Raw genomic sequence first — 16,494 nt, 5'->3', positions numbered from 1 at the left:
TGGAGAATTCATCCATTCCGTTAAGCTCCAAATGCACAGTAAAGTTCAAAATAATCCACAATTTATCATGATAATACATTTTCCCAGTATACGGTGTGAATAGGGCTTCCCTGTAGGGGATATAAAAAAAAGGGAAATGGTACAAATGAAATAACAATTGATCTTAAAGGACCCGTTCAGAGTTGTACATTTGAGAAAGTATAATATATTTTCATGTTTTCCATCTTGAAAGCCTTTGGTTTAACATTGTCTCCGCTTCAATAATGTCTTGAAGAGATAACGTCCTGAAGAGACGGATACCATCAGCGTTATTCAATCTCACTTAAATAATGCACAAAACGAACTTGCCAAGAAATGCTCTTCCAAAAGGAGTGCACCTTTAAGAATGAGCATTCTAAACGAGTTTCTTGTAACTTGCATCCCTGCCGCAATTCACATACGATCGTTTGGGCTCAATGAACATCAATTCACCTCCGTGGAACTCCACGCCTGTTGGGAGTGCCACCGTAGCCCACTCACACGGCTATGTTGTAGTTGTCCATGCGGCTCCTGCAGCATTTCCGGATGAAAACCCAGTAGGCGAGGATCATGATGATCCAGAAGAGGGTGTAGGCTACGGACCCATAGATCAAATAATCTTGATCGATTTGTTCGTGTTTTTGCTGCGTCTCGTTGTAGATGGCGAACGCGAGTCCTCCCAACAAAATGGCCGCCCAAATTGACAGTGGCAGCAGGGGGATGTAGTTGCCCACCATCTTCTTTCGGCCGGAGGTGCCCCAGCTGCTCTTGTTCATGGTGATGATGGCGAAGTACTTGGTCGGCAGAAGGCTCGTCATGTAGAGCACCGAGTAGAGGGACATGAAAACCATGACCAGGTTGCCCCGCAGCCAGCAGGCGTAGAGGCTTTTAACGAAGCCGATGATCTGGATGGCGCACAGCACCCAGATGATGTCCCAGATGCTGCCGGTGTAGAAGAGCTTAATAACTGTGGCTGTTACGAAGAACGGGAAGATACCGGCTACGGTCGACTCGTAGGTCATCCACAGATGATGCTTGTGCCACCACATGGCGTTGAAGAGCCACTCGCGGAAGTACGACTTGGTCCAGCGCGTCTGCTGGTTGAGCCAGCGAAGGTACTGCGCTGGTGTTTCTGAGTAGCAAATGGACCGGCTTGTGTACCTGTAAAATGATAATAATTTGTATAAATCGAATGCTTAAAATACAGTGGAAGCCATAGCGAAAGAGCTAAATACATTTCGATTTAAAGCTTTCGTGACTGCAGGGATTCATCTTTTTGGTTCTTTCGGTAAAGTCACGTAGAAGGGAAGTAATACGAGAATAAAAATAAAACATAATAATAATAAAATAATAAAGGTAAGACTAATCTAAGCATTTTTTTTAGTAATAATGCCAACGTTTAGAATTATACGATTCATATAAAGTGCCATTCTCTCCAAAAATAATAATTTAAAAAAAATGCATTCTTAAAAAATATGGTATTTGTTTTGTGTTCCTATAGTAACAACAATTAATTAGCTGACGAACAACAGTGGCGGTGGTAGCCAATTGGGGGTCACCCTTTCATTTTATTAAACCTTAGTGGGAATGTCAGCTGAGATATAGACAGGAGAAGCCAATGTAGTGAGATGAGATAAGTAGAGAGAAAATATAAATCTTGTGAGATGAGAGAGGCGATGCAGATAAGTTAAAGATGAAATATTCATTGAGATAAAAAAAAAAATTCTCGTAATTGTTATGTTCGGATTAGAATATGAGGTGATATTTGGTTAACAAATCTTTTTTCAATAATCCAGGCTCCCCCTGAGCTGTTTGGGGCCCTCAAGATTTTGCTTAGTTTGCTAATGCACGAGGGCATGGGCGGATTTTGTGGGGGGGGGGGAGGCAATGCCCCATCCAAACCAGACTCCTTTATTAATTCAGTTCCAGTAGTTTATTCATAATCAATGTTTTTGGGTTTAGATCGCGTTATTTATAAATGTGTCGTAACCCTCCACCACCCGACACGGCCAATCAGTAAAAAAGTGTCCCGTTGACAAAAGACAAATGAGTTCACTGCTTTAGCCCACCGGTGTGTTGAAGCGCGAAACCACAACATTTACAATTTGAGTACGACGTTTCGCTGGTAATTGCATCCAGCATCATCGGGAAATTCGCCAGAATGGTGAGGCTCTGCTGTGTCTCCCGTTCTTATATAGAGCAGCAGCAGGGTGACGTCATCATTAACTCATTAACTCATCAGGTGCAAAGATTTGAGGGGGGAGTTATTGTAATTATATACTAGATTAGTAATCAGGCTATTGTTACGATGCGAGTTGTAGATTAGTAATCATTTGGAATGTGTTTTATTGTGATTATGCTACATTAGTAATCAGTTAGTGTTTGATTGGCCGTGTCGGGTGGTGGAGGGTTACGACACATTTATAAATAACGCGATCTAAATCCAGTAGTTTACCATGACGATCATAAATTAATTTATGCACCCGTGATTCATAATGTGAGGGACAAAGCGAACCCCTGCCCCCCAAATATATAAGTCAAACTCCCGCCCATGCACAAGGGGTCAACACAGAGAAACACACACGGACTCACTTTGTAGCATATCCCATGCTCAGCATACGGTTTGTGAGATGGCGGTCATCGCCAAATGTGCAGTGGGTCCCCAGGAACTTTTGATTGTACCAAGACTCCATGAACTGTTGCAGCAACACGTTCCTGTAGAGACCTGTTGGAAACATTCATTGACTCTCAAATACCGATATCAAGATCCTGACATGGTAGGATCGTTCTCAATCAGTACGGGGCCCTCTCTAAAAATATAAAAAATAAAAGGCACGACTAAAAAGAAACTATCTGTTTTTTTTCTTCTTGGTTCTTTCGGTAAAGTCACGTAGAAGGGAAATAATAAAATAATAATAATAAAAGATAATAAATATCTTATTATGTTTTATATATTTTTTTCCCTTCTACGTGCCTTTACCGAAAGAACCAAGAAGATGAATCCCAGCAGTCACGAAAGCTTTAAATCGAAATTTAAACTATCTGTTATTTCACATATACACCTAACATTATTCATAGGAAATGAAAACGACTTCCGTGTGATCTTACAGAAATGCGCTGCTCGTGATGGCGCAAGCAGTGATGGAACTAAGCAATTTGGTACTGACATCGGTGTGCAGTGGCACAGCATGGTTGGCATGGTCCCTGGTGCAAGGCATGAAATGAGTCTCCTTGTCCAATCCTCCTGCCGTCCCCACCCCCTCTTCATAGTGGCGCCTGAGCCCGGTGCAGTTGCCCTGCCTGCAAAATCTAAAGCTACACCACTGCCCGCTGTCACAAATTCGAGAGCACTTTTAGTTTGGTGAAGTTGCAGGCTACAAAGCCTTTTATTATTATTAGCCTGGACAGGTTTGGACGCGCGGCCCAGGTAGGTACCTGCAGAACAACATTTTTTGAGTATTTGTCGGGGTTACGTGTACCTGTGAGCAAAATATGCTACGCTCGCCCCTGCGACGAGCGGCAGGGAGAACAGTGCAGCAAAATACATCGCTGTACTGTACTTGTTTGCTCCCAACTCCGTGCTACATGCCTTGATCAACCAGCAATGACCGTCACTGGTGAAGTATGGTTAAAAAAAACGCTACATCTCACACGATTTGACGAGGCTCTTATCCATCAGTGGGTTTAAAGGGGCTGCACATGTACATGCAGAACAAGTGGGTTGATATTTTTGCTTTCTTTTCTCAAAAGTAGAGTTATATTCCTGGACGTTTGCGAAATTCACATTCCCGCAACTTCCAAATGAAGCCAAGTAAATTGTATTGATTCTTCCACACGTGGCACCTTTCCTGGCACAAATCTGCCGCTCAAAGAGGCGTCCTAATTTGGGATTCCAGATCGCAGACGTTGCCGCATGCATCGTACGCGTGTCGAACTTCTTTCGCACCATATACGCAGCCAACCGCGCTGAGCGGGTGAAAGTCGAGGCGTACCGAGGGGTCCACTGATGCAGGAAACGCAGTCGAAGTACGACTGGCACGACCGCTCCACGTTGAAGGCCATCCAGTAGCGGAGGTTGCTCATGAAGCTAATGCAAGAGTCGTTGAGGTTGAGGATCCTAACGTCGCCACCGACTGCCCCGTATTCCTTGTTGTAGTCCAGCACCTTCACGAGCTCCAGCGTGGCATCCGTTTCCAGTTTCGTGTCCGAGTCACAGACCTGCATCCAGCAGCAACAACGACGGCAACGAGAATACCTCGTTATAGTTGACATTGTAAAGGGCTTGTGGGAGGTCAACAGGTTGGTGGCATGAATATCGACATCATACTTCAATGTAGCCGGAGTTTGTGGAAATTCCTCCCCCCCCCCACCCCCAAACTGGACAACTTCATGAATTTATTTTCAGTAGTTTACAATTAAGATTAAAAATAAATCAATTACATGCACCGCGACTCCGAATGTAAAATACAAAGCCAATTCCTGCCACCCCCCCCCCAAATATAGAAGTCATGCTCCGCCTATGAATTTTAGCCTATTTATAAACGGTATATTTAAACATCGACAACATATATTTATATGCAGCCTATTTATTTACATTTGATAATGGAACATGTTTAATACGTGCCTGTTAACTAAATGTGTCCTCGATTGCCAAACGTAAAATGTATCAGCTGCTTAAATGTGCGCAACAAACGTAATATTTTTCACCCCTGTAAATGATTTATTGTTATCGATAAGTAAAGATGCGCGAATTAAGTCACTTAATATGTTGTCGATAATTGGGGACGTAATGCATAGGTTTGCAAAAAATGTGTGGTCGATTTTTGAACGTATAAAATAATGAAACCTCGCAACGAGCATTACGTCATGCAGGTCGTTACGAATGTGCGATCCACACCACGTGGCTCAGAGCCTATCAACCGGAATGCATCAGCACTACACACTTTTTTTATGAGCATGACTTTTGACTTGAACTTTAATGACAGTCTGTACACAATGTACACAGGAGAATAGGAAACGAAAGTATTGGCTTTCATCCACTAATGTATTGGTTTTTAGATAGATGTGGATTTTTTTTTATTTCAGCAGGGAGGGCCCAATGAGCTACGGGGTCTCTCTATTGCATTGGTTCTTCACCTTTACTGCAGCCTGCAACTCCTTTGGTTCTCTGAAAGGGCATCTCGCTCACCAGGTTAAGAACCACTGCTCTAAATTTCGATTTAAAGCTTTCGTGACTGCAGGGATTCATCTTCTTGGTTCTTTCGGTAAAGTCACGTAGAAGGGAAATAATAAAATAATAAAAATAATAAAACATAATAAAATAATTCTCACGACGTTTCGGCCACAACGCAAGCAGCTGTCCTCAGGTGAAGAACAGGGCTGTCGGAAAGACGTCGTGAGAATTGGATTTTATTATGTTTTATTTTATTATTATTTTATTATCTACCTTCTACGTGACTTTACCGAAAGAACCAAGAAGATGAACCACTGCTCTATTGCAATGCTGTCCTGCGACGGTGCAGATGTTGTACAGTTCCGGGTCTTAGTGACACAATCGTGGTGGCAGAGGTCACGACACAGAACAGGCGAGTTGCAGGGAAAGAGAACTGATCTAAATTAGAGAAGAAAAAACACGACATTGTTGCACGAACAAAAATAAAGGAACTAGAAAATGTCTTCTCTATGGGACCCATGTTGACAGCACCAAGATGATAATAAGAAGAAAAGGCTAAAATGCAGGTGGTGTTAAGATGTCAGCCAGACATACTTGTGGTAAAACAAGAAGGCGTGTTTGCATGTTAAGCAAATATGCTTGTGAGTAAAAAAAGTGCAAACGAATCTGTGGTGAAGGCAGACTTATTGCCGTGTAATAGGTGGCTATTTGGTGTTTGAACATCTTAACACTTGTATAATTGCCAGATAGGGTAAAAGCATAGAGAGATTAACTTTGGGGGGTTGGGGCAGAGGTTCGCTTCGTCCCTCATAAGGAATCGCGGGTGCATAATACTAATAATACACATCTTAATTATAAACAACTGAAAATAAATTAGGTAAATGGCTTTCATCTTTTTTTGTGATCATAAAAAAATAATAATTTAACAGAGCAAACACGATCAGTGCCCGGGAACCCTGGCGTAGATCCACACAGACCCGGTCTCACGCTTCTCTGCCCATTATTTACCGCAACCACAGCGATTTCTGTAATAATAATAATGATTATTAATAAATACAACCCCCTCCACCAGCTCCGAGACTGGACATGCCACTCGCTGCATGTGCTGCAGCCTGTTCTGGCAGCTGTAGCCTGCGGTGATGCAGCGGTTAGCGCTACGCCGCGCTGCGAACCCGGCCACCCTGAGTTCGATTCCCGCTCACGGCTACCAACACCCAGTGACGATGATCTGAACCGGTACTCGGCCTCCCCCTAGGTCGACTCAGCCTCAAATGAGTGTGTGGCGTGTAAGCATCACCGCTGGGGAGACAAAGGCGGCCGGGCGTGGTGTTGGCCACCAACCCCCTCGGCCTTAGTAGGTCCTCGCTAACAGCACTTGCCCCTACAGTCTGTTACAGGCTACACGGGGGATCTTTGTCTTTGTTGCCTGCTCTGGCCAAAGATTTTGAGGCTATTGAACCAAATAAAATCTGGCAACACATTGTGATTAATATCGCACGTTGTGTTATTGCACCTCTCCAAAATGTCAACATACATTATGTCTGTCATCCACTAAGTCTCGTGTCAGATGTTGAATGAACGCTTGATGACTATTCATCTATTGCTTTGCGTGTCTTTGTGTGTAATTGTGTGTGGGGGAGAATGGCGGTCTAGTGGTTAGCGCACTGCCTTATGAACCCGGCGAGCCGAGTTCGATTCCCACTCACAGCCAACACCAGTGATGGATCATCTGAACCGCTCTTGGGCCTCCCCTAGGTCGAATCAGCCTCAAATGAGCGCCTGAGTGCGGTGTGTTAAACATAGCCACTTGGTGCTGGCCACCCCATCCCCACGTGTGCCAGAGTGCCTGCCTTCACAGGTGCTGCTCGCTAACAGCACTTGCCCCAAAGGTCAGGCTCTACCGCGGGGGGGAATCCTTCGCGTGAGCTGCGTTCCAACGACTCGCCTGAATGTAGTCCACCGAGCCGGCGAGGGCCTTGAAGCACGTGTACATGACCTCGCGCTTGCCACCCCATTGCTGCATGATGCAAATGACGCGCTTGGTCCTGATGAGCTCCTCCAACTCCAGCCGCTGCTCGTCCTCGATCGCGATTTCGGCGTACAAGTCGTCCTCGGCGGAGAGGCCGCTCTCGGGCGGTGTCCACGTGTGATAGTTGTGCTTCCACACGAAGGTCTCGGCCTCGTCGCCGAAGATCTCGCAGAACATGTCCATCATGTACCGGTCGTCTTCGCTGTTGCCGTCGATGACCATGATGATCTTGAGCTTGTCGGCCGGGTAGTACACGTTCTTGACCGAGACGAGGCACTGGCGCAGGTAGTCGGGGTCCTCCTGGTAGGCGGACACGGTGAGCGCCACCGTGCTCGTGAAGAAACACGGGCGCGTGTCGTTGAGCATCTTGCGACGCTCCAGATAGGCGAAGAAGCCCTGCACGATGAGGTGCAGCGCCAGGAAGGCGCCGTAGAGGCCGAACGCGATCTTCTTGTACTCGTCCGTCACCAGAGGGAACGAGATCGCGTAGGTGAAGATGAGACCTCCGAGCACCAGGAAGGCGAAGAGGATGGTGTACAGGCGTCGGCATACCGACTTGGCGGTCTTCTTCCCCTTCAACCCCATGTCTGTGGATTAGAGGCAATGCAACGACACGTTCAGATCATGGCTATGGATTACAGGTAAAACAAAGACAAAGATTCCCAACCCCCGTGTAGCCTTAACAGACTGTTGGGGCAAGTGCTGTTAGCGAGCACCTATGAAGGCCGGCACGGCACACGAGGGGGTGGGTGGCCAGCAACACGCCCGGCCGCCTTTGTCTCCCCAGTGGCGATGTTTACTACACACCGCACCAGGTACTCGTTTGAGGACGAGTCGACCGATGTTGGCTGAGCGCCAACCCCTGCACCACCGCTCTCCAGGTAGTTTCGCGTGTTACATGTGAAACACGCGTGTAACACGCGTGTGTTACGTGTGAAACACGCGTGTTACGTGTGAAACCACAAAGAACTCTCCCTTAAATCGAAAACCGAACCACTCTTAATCATCCTTCCCTCCCGGTCAAAAAAGCGACTGCAAGATTGTTCCCTGAACAGCATCAATCCAACTTTATATACAGACAAGTTATATAATGCATACTGTAAACATAAAATATAATCCAACTGTTGAACTTCAGCAGTTCCACTGTTGGATTATATTTTTTCCGCCTGAGGATGACCGCTTGTGTTGCGATCGAAACGTCGTGATTTATTTTATTTTATACCTACGTGACTTTACCGAAAGAACCAAAGAGTATGGATGCCTGCAGTCACGAAAGCTTGAAATCAAGACTGTCAACATACCTGTTTAACACGTAGGCTTTCGCGACCAATATCATCCATATGTGTTTTTTTGGGTTAAATCGCGTAAATATTTACCTGTATGTGTATTGCTATGGCATTTGCTGTAATGTATTTAACGCTTATCTAAATACAGAGTCAAAAGCGACCACGTACAATATACATCAAAGGACATTTTTTTTTACTATTTTTCATTTTACCAGGTAAGGCCCACTTAGCTAAATATCTCTTTTTAGAAGCTACCTGGCCACAAATGATGGCTCAACAAAGTGGCTTATCATCACGTGAAGATTCATCGCAGCCACATACTACAAACCCGTGTTGTCTCTACATGTGGAAGGGAAAAAAAATCGGAGGACCTGGAGAAAAATCCACGCGACCACGGTTGAGAACATTCAAACTTCAAATATACAGCAGCAGGCATCAGGGTCGGGATGAAACCCACGAACCTCCTGTCTACCAGACCAGGGAGATAACATCTCGCCACTGCAGCGCCCCATACAGCCAAATTCTCACAAACTCGCTCAATAAAAACAACCATATAGGTGCAATATAGCAAGGTAGTAAAGCAGTCTGGCACGATGAAGCTCGTATCATCCTCACCTGCTGAAGTCGTGAGCAGGGTGCAAGATGTCCTTTGGCTCGTCGAAGGGTTTCTGTTGGCGCTCTTGCGAGCGAGTGGGAGGTGGGGGTTGCTATCTTCAGTTGCCTGGGGTTTATATACGAGCCCAGGGTTCCTTCCACGTGCCTGTGGGGATGGGGGTTTAGGTGTGGTGGGGTTTGCCTTCGATTGACGTAGAACACGAAGGGCGTGTGTTTGTTTGTCTTTGTGTGTGCGCGCGCGTGCACGCGCTCCTATGCCCCCGTGGTACGCGCCGATAAGGCAATTTGTAGAAGGCGCTTTTTTTGGTTGTTGTAGATGGAAGTCGACACGAACGTTGAAGAAGAAGAGCCTCCCAGAAACAATGAGATAGATTATGCAGCGTTAAGTTTAAAGTGACATTATCGTTCGGGTACGCGTGTGTTGAATTGGAATGTGGTGGTGGTGGTGGGATGGATACATCTCTGGTCCTCTTCACGTGAGAGCTGAGATTTTGTGAACGCTTTATCAACGTTATATCAAAGGAAATTGCCGCTTGATTTTCAACATTTTTGCTGAAAAAACAAATGAATTGGGCATAGTTGCAATTTCCCACGTGACAACGTCATTCGAGTGTTTCTGTCGGGTGGTGGAGAGTCATAGAGTTATTATTATTACACTGGAATATTTTGCCACTTATAAAATGTTCCTGATATGAGTCAGGAAAAGTTCAGTGTTACGTTATATCACGATTCCCAGATTTGCATCGTCTCGTATTAATTTTGAATCCCATTGACGTCACATAGTCGTTTACCATTAAAAGTACCGTGCGCAAACATTAATGCAATCGAGAAGTTGTACTGTACATGCCATTACACGGATTATGTAAGTAATTGATGCGATGTTACCGATGGTTGCATGACACACCTTTAGATAATGATTCAAAGAACAAATTTGACCTCAGGTCTTCACTCATTTACCGCTTCACATTCCCTATTGCCGTACAAATACTGGAGGAAGGGCCTTTGATATTGATGCCCCCAGAGTCTGAAATGCTATTGCCAATAAACTGCAACTTGAGTCACTACTTATGAGATCTTCACTCAAAACTGCTCTAGAGGAGGTGTACACCCAGAGCTGCCACTGCAATTTAGTGGCCTAAAATACAATGTTTCGCTCCGGATGACCGCTGCAAAGTATGATCTGTGTTTTGATTTAGTGCGCTGATCTTAAAGGTGCATTGAAAAATGTTGACACTCCGACTGATGCTCCTGCTGTTGTGGAGTGACTCATGCAGCCAGCTATGGCTGCAGAGTTTGGTAGTACATGATGTTTTCGTCGTTTATTGTGAAAATTGGGTCACAGTTCCTATGACCACTGTTTCATTGCTTTTATGGCTTTATTTTGGTGATTTTCGATAAGTTTTTTGGTTTGGTCATGTTTGTTTGTTGTAGTACAGTACAGAGTTAGACTGATGGCCTTAATCTAAGTTGTCTTGTGGTTGTTGTTGTTTGACTTGCATCCCACTGGGGTTTTTGCACATTTTTGTGTACGGTACTTTTTCTGCAATATTTTGCTGTCTTTTCTTGGATTTTCTGTTTGCACTCAGTCACATATTCACTTTAAGATGTTTTTTTAGTTCATGTTTTTGTTTTTTGTTTGTTGCGGTTGCACCCGATTCAAGAGCCGAATGGCTCACAGGGCTATACCTAATAAATGAACTTGAATTAGCCATGTGTGAGCCCAGTGATATTCACGTTTTTTTTTCAATGGAGACCCATCTTCCTTGTGGTTATGTGGCAACGTGTATTTTGCAGTAGCAATTCATTTGCGCAATTAAACATTGGATTAAGAGATGGGCAACGCAATGGCGTTGCAATTGAAGTCACATGAACCTTTAATATCAGGCGACATTAGGGGTTATAATGTTTAGTAAGTTAGCCCTGAGTCATTTTTGAACATTCGCAGAATGGGAGTGATAACCGCGTCTGGTAGATTTGGAGAAAGAACGCAATTTTCTGCCACTAGCGTCCCGAATATTTCTAAACTGATCAGGCTAGATTTTCGTACAATAACCTACCTTGCTCGGATTATACTCAGCCACCCGTCGTCCGATTCAAATGCCATTTGGCTCACCATCGAACGAAGAAAATCTCACCGCATCGCGCGGCGCTTTCAGATGCGCTTCTGCGGCCGTCTGGAACGCTCTTCCTTCCAATATTAGGAAGCCACTGCAGCTAGGTCACTTTTAAATCGTCTAGGATTGAAAACGAATTTCTTTGAGCACGGTTGGCTACGTTCGGTGCCGAAAGAAGTTCAACGTACATACGACATCGATGAGATATGAAAAAACGCCGCACCTAGTGTCAGGGTTTACGTTAGGGGTTAATGATTAAGGTTAGAGGTTTATAGTTTAGGATTAAGGTTTTAGATTAAGGGGTCAAAGATGAGGTGTTATGCTTTCGGGACAGTGGTGCCTCAGACCAATTAGTTTTTCTACACGCGCCTACAATATGTTGTAAACATTGATGACAGTTAATTTCATTGCAATAACCTGTGCATCCACCCACCCACAACAGAAATCACCCACAATCAACGAGCGATCCTCTGGATGGATGGGTTTGTCGTTTTATTATTTTATGAGCAATACACCAATGCTCTACCCCACCATCTTACAACACAGCCACCTTGCGCGGCTATCTGAAGATGACGCAGCAATGGATGGTTGCCAGCGTTTCTTTGGGAGTGTTTCAGTACACACATGGTTGCTCATTAACTCAATTTCTAAGTCACCATGAAGAAATGAATGACATTCCAACATCAAAGGCACCGCCCTTGCTTTACAACTCAAAGCGCACAATAAGATTACTTGTGTTCTGGCTTTAAATCGGGCATAGGTCGGCCAGGAGGTGTCTACTGGACATGATGTCCACTGGACATCTGCGATGAGATCTGTGATGTCCAGTGAAAAGGAGCTTTGTAGCTGATGGGATTCCTCCAGTATAAATAAAGATTCTGAATCTGAGTAGGTGGCGATGATTACCATGTTTAGTCCCAATTGAATAATTTGCGGATGCATTTTTCAAGTTATCACTCCCTTCCTGCGAATGTTTAGAAATTACCCAGGATCAATTTACTAAACATGAAGGGATATTTAACGTTCACTACGCAGTAGACGGCACGTCCATTTTTACTACACGCTTTTACTAATTTAGCATTCTCAGGAAGAACGTAATCAACCAGGTAGGGTGTTGACTATTATGTTATCCGACTCTCTGTTGTATTACATTACATTTCTAAGTATACTAGATTTGTGTTTCTATTTCATTTATACCTGATGATGATTGCTTGTGTTGCAATCGAAACGTCGTATGCTAGTATTTAATTTATTATTTTCTCTTTCTACGTGACTTTACCGAAAGAACCAGAGAGTTATTCCTGCAGTCACGAAAGCTCGAAATTAAGTTTACACGCTTTTATTTAACTGAATCCGTCTGTTGTATCCACAAAAAAGAAATATTGTAACTCAATTTTTACCCACTTCCCAATGTGCTATCGACTGCAAACTTGAAATACCGATGTCATATTGATGACAATACTATGTTCTATCATTAAAAAAAATTCCAACCATATATTTTTAAACATTTTACACGCTTATATTTAACTCGCTCTGTGTGTTGTCGTATCCTCAAATCTTGTAAGTCAATTTCAACCGTCTTCCCAATGTCGTATCGACTGAAAACTTGGTATAGGTATGTCATACTGATGACAATACTATATTCTACCATTAAAATTTTTAAAAATATATTTTGAAACAACATTTTTTACGCCTCTAATTTTCCACGTTTACGGTTTTAATTGTCGACGCTCAACTCACGTTGCCTGTAAATCACCACGTGGTCCCTGACGTCACAAGCCTCTAGGAGCCACGCCGAGGGCCGGGGGGTGTGGAAGGAGGGGAGGGGCGATGGGGGAAGGGGGCAGGGGCAGCTCGGACAGTACATTTCATTAAAGCGTGTTTTTTTAAAAGTTTTTTTAAATATTTTATTACGGTAAATACACCACCAAATAACCAAGGCAGCCTGCTGTAATTGAACCGCAAACTATTTTTCGAGGTACAACCAGAGATTTTCAATAATCAGGTTTAAATAGTAGAATATAAATGTTTTATTTTAATATACCATTAAACGGTACCCCTTTTACTTGGCATATGATTGCGCAAGCCAAAAGTATGTTCGTTAATCCTGGATAATTGGGGTTATACTAACTTTAGGCATTTTTTATGCATTCTAAAGTAATTATCAAGTGATGTAAGACTTTACTGAATGTGTCATTGAATACTCAATGCACACTCAATATGTTATGAAGGTGTACTTGTAAGCTAAATATGGGGCCATATTTGTGCTTTTCTAGTATAAACATGTAATTACTGTTTTAAAGCATCACAGAATAATAATAATTATTGTACATACCAGAATTTGGGTCTGCTTTGTGGATTCCTGAATAGGAGCAGCCTGTAATACGCACACGTTATCGAGTGCATTTGTCAAAATGAATTAGTTGGGTCTACAAAAGTAATGAAAAGTGATTAACGAATAACACTGCCTTCAAAATAAAAAAAAACTAAATATATGGGACCTATTTTGGAAATATAAAAAATTATGAAAAATAACAATAGGTTTTACCTTTTTTGGCAATTAAAAAAAAAACATATATATACTCTCCCACCTGAAGACGGTCGCTTGTTGTTGCGATCGAAATGTCGTGATCGATTATTTTTTCAACCTACGTGACCGAAAGAACCAAAGAGTATGCATATACTAGGCGACTCTCTGGACCCTCTATGTGCTGTGAAGAAGAACCATTACCGGACACGTTACCAATTACGTATGTTACATTTGTAAGGCAGTGTAATAACCGAAAGTTGTTGAGTTATCATCATCATTATATAAGACATAGTTGAGCACACGCTGCACAGAACGATGTTCCTGCACGGCACCCGATGCCTCCAGCATGGGTAGGTGTCGACTGGTAGGTGTCGACGCATATCCACCTACTACTCCCATGATAAACACACAACGGTGCGTACGCTGATAATTACGCACCATGATTCCATTGATTGAAGTCACCTTATAGTATTTGAACATTTTGTTCTACAATCGTATTTGACAGGGTCCCCCACGACCTCATCTGGCACTCGCTTCGATCCCATGGAGTCCCTGAAACCTACGTGCATTGGGTGCAACTCCTATACAAGAACGTCACCAGTGCAGTCAGGTGTGCAGTGGGCATATCACCGCCATTTCCCATCAGCGTTGGAGTGCACCAAGGATCGGCCCTGTCACCACTCCTGTTTATCCTGTGCATGGACACGATCACTGCCGACCTGCACACGCCCCTGCCATGGTCAATTCTCTACGCGGATGACGTCCTCCTCTCAGATGAAGAGAGAGGACGAGTGGAAAGACAAACGCGCCTGTGGAAGGAACGTTTGGACGATAACGGGATGAGGTTCAACATCAAAAAGACGGAGTATATGGAGTGTGGCCCCCAAACAGACGGCACCATCAGTATTGACGGAGAAGATCTGAAGAAAGTGACGGACTTTAAGTACCTGGGCTCCACCATCAGCTCAGATGGTAGCATCACGACTGATGTGAGGTCACGAGTCAATGCGGCGTGGATGAAATGGAGGCAAGTCACCGGAGTCCTCTGTGATCGGAAAATGCCGGATAGGCTGAAGGGAAAAATATACAAGACCATCGTCCGACCGGTGGCACTCTATGGATCCGAGTGCTGGCCAGCCACAACTGTACACGAACAAGCTCTCCACACCATGGAGATGAGGATGCTCAGATGGAGCCTCGGGCTCACTCGATGGGATCGTGTCATGAACGAAGACGTTCGGAAGCGACTTGGTGTGGCCCCCATTGCGGACAAGATGCTTGAGGCAAGGCTTCGGTGGTACGGCCACGTGATGCGAAGTGAAGAGTCATCAGTGGCCAAGACTGCCTTGCGTATTGAGCCAGAGGGCCGCCGTCCACGCGGACGTCCGAAGAAGCGATGGATGGATCGAATAAAGGAAGACATGAAGACGGGCAACGCATCCCCTGAAGATGCCCTGGACCGAGCCAAATGGAGAAGACAATGCCGAAAAGCGGACCCTGCGCCACAGCGGGAACAACGCTGGGAAGAAGAAGTTCTACAATCGTTTGTGTAGGAAATTGAATGGCAATTAATCTAGATTTGAAGTTTTCGTGACTGCAGGGATCCGTACTCTTTGGTTTTTTCGGTAAAGTCAAGTAGTTAGAAAATACAATAAATCACGACGTTTCGACTGCAACACAAGCAATCATCATCAGGTGAGAAAACCCACAGCAAGAAATGTTTTTTGCTGACTACGGCATCTCTCTCCCACTTCAGAAAAAAACATTTTTCTTGTTGTGGGTTTCTCACCTGATGATGATTGCTTGTGTTGCAGTCGAACCGTCGTAATTTAATTCATTTTATTTTATGCCTAAGTGACTTTACCGAAAGAACCAAAGAGTATGAATGGAAATGGTGAATGCTATTTGGGGCTATAACTAGCAGAAACATTATTATTCAGGATAGGAGAACACACTTTTGGCTCACTGTCACATGCTAGGTATAACGTGTCCTGTTTATAGTGAGTACTTACTTCAAAATACTGAATCTCTACTCTTAAAAATCGGATGATTGAAAGTCTCCCGTGATATCTAAAACTTAAAGAAGGGATGTGCCTCGTCAGGTGAGCAGACGTTGTACATGAAGTAAATTAGTAGTAAGTTGATGTATGTATCTATGTACGTTGGACTTCATATTCTTGGTTCTTTCGGCAAAGTCACGTAGATAGAAAACAAAATGAAAATTGAAAGCAAAAAACCCACGACGTTTCGATCGCAACACAAAAGGTCTTCTTTTTTCTCTCCACCTGAAGAAGACCGCTCGTGTTGCGATCGAAACGTCGTGGGTTTTTTGCTTTCAATTTAGATTTTTGTTTTCTATCTACGTGACTTTGCCGAAAGAACCAAGAATATGAATTCCTGCAGTCACGAAAGCTTTAAAGTCTAAACCTACGTTGGACTTATTTCGCTCCGTGCGTAGCCTACCGCGCTAATCGGATGCGCGCAGCCAACTTTGCTAACTTGATTAGACAGCTGAAGGAATTAAGACAACGAAAAAAGACAGAGGTCCCCAATGCCGTTGCTAAAGCACAGGAAATCAAGGTGACATTTTCAGGACATGTCATGAAAACACGGGGTGGAAGATCACGGATTAAAATCTACTTCGGAGTGGAGACAATTTTTCAGTTTAATTTCAGTTTCATTTATTAGGAATAGCCCTGTAAGCCATGCGGCTCTTGACTCGGGTGCAA

At 44.0% G+C, this 16,494-nt stretch overlaps 1 protein-coding gene across 1 annotated transcript; it reads right to left on the bottom strand.

Annotated features, from left to right (window-relative positions):
• Positions 1-515: 515 nt before the first annotated feature.
• HAS1 (hyaluronan synthase 1) lies at positions 516-9,202 on the bottom strand. Its single transcript, XM_078870225.1, has 5 exons — positions 9,122-9,202; positions 7,137-7,807; positions 4,011-4,236; positions 2,611-2,743; positions 516-1,179 (listed from the first exon to the last, which is right to left on the bottom strand). Exons 2-5 carry the CDS (start codon positions 7,803-7,805, stop codon positions 516-518), a joined length of 1,692 nt encoding a protein of 563 aa, XP_078726351.1. The 5' UTR covers positions 7,806-7,807; positions 9,122-9,202.
• Positions 9,203-16,494: the final 7,292 nt, after the last annotated feature.

This window comes from Lampetra fluviatilis, chromosome 29, assembly GCF_964198595.1.
Source record: "Lampetra fluviatilis chromosome 29, kcLamFluv1.1, whole genome shotgun sequence".
Lineage (NCBI taxonomy): Eukaryota > Metazoa > Chordata > Hyperoartia > Petromyzontiformes > Petromyzontidae > Lampetra > Lampetra fluviatilis.
The sequence above is the reverse complement of the archived record's forward strand: the minus strand, read 5'-3'. Positions and strand labels throughout refer to the sequence as shown.

What these genes read in the sequence shown, in the direction of transcription:
- HAS1 (XM_078870225.1), bottom strand. Translation starts at nt 7,805, where the DNA reads ATGGGGTTGAAGGGGAAGAAGACCGCCAAGTCGGTATGCCGACGCCTG. An exon ending in GCTCGGTGGACTACATTCAG is followed by an intron (nt 4,237 to 7,136) that starts GCGAGTCGTTGG and finishes TGCTGGATGCAG; the next exon opens with GTCTGTGACTCGGACACGAA. An exon ending in AGCATGGGATATGCTACAAA is followed by an intron (nt 1,180 to 2,610) that starts GTGAGTCCGTGT and finishes ATCATTTTACAG; the next exon opens with GTACACAAGCCGGTCCATTT.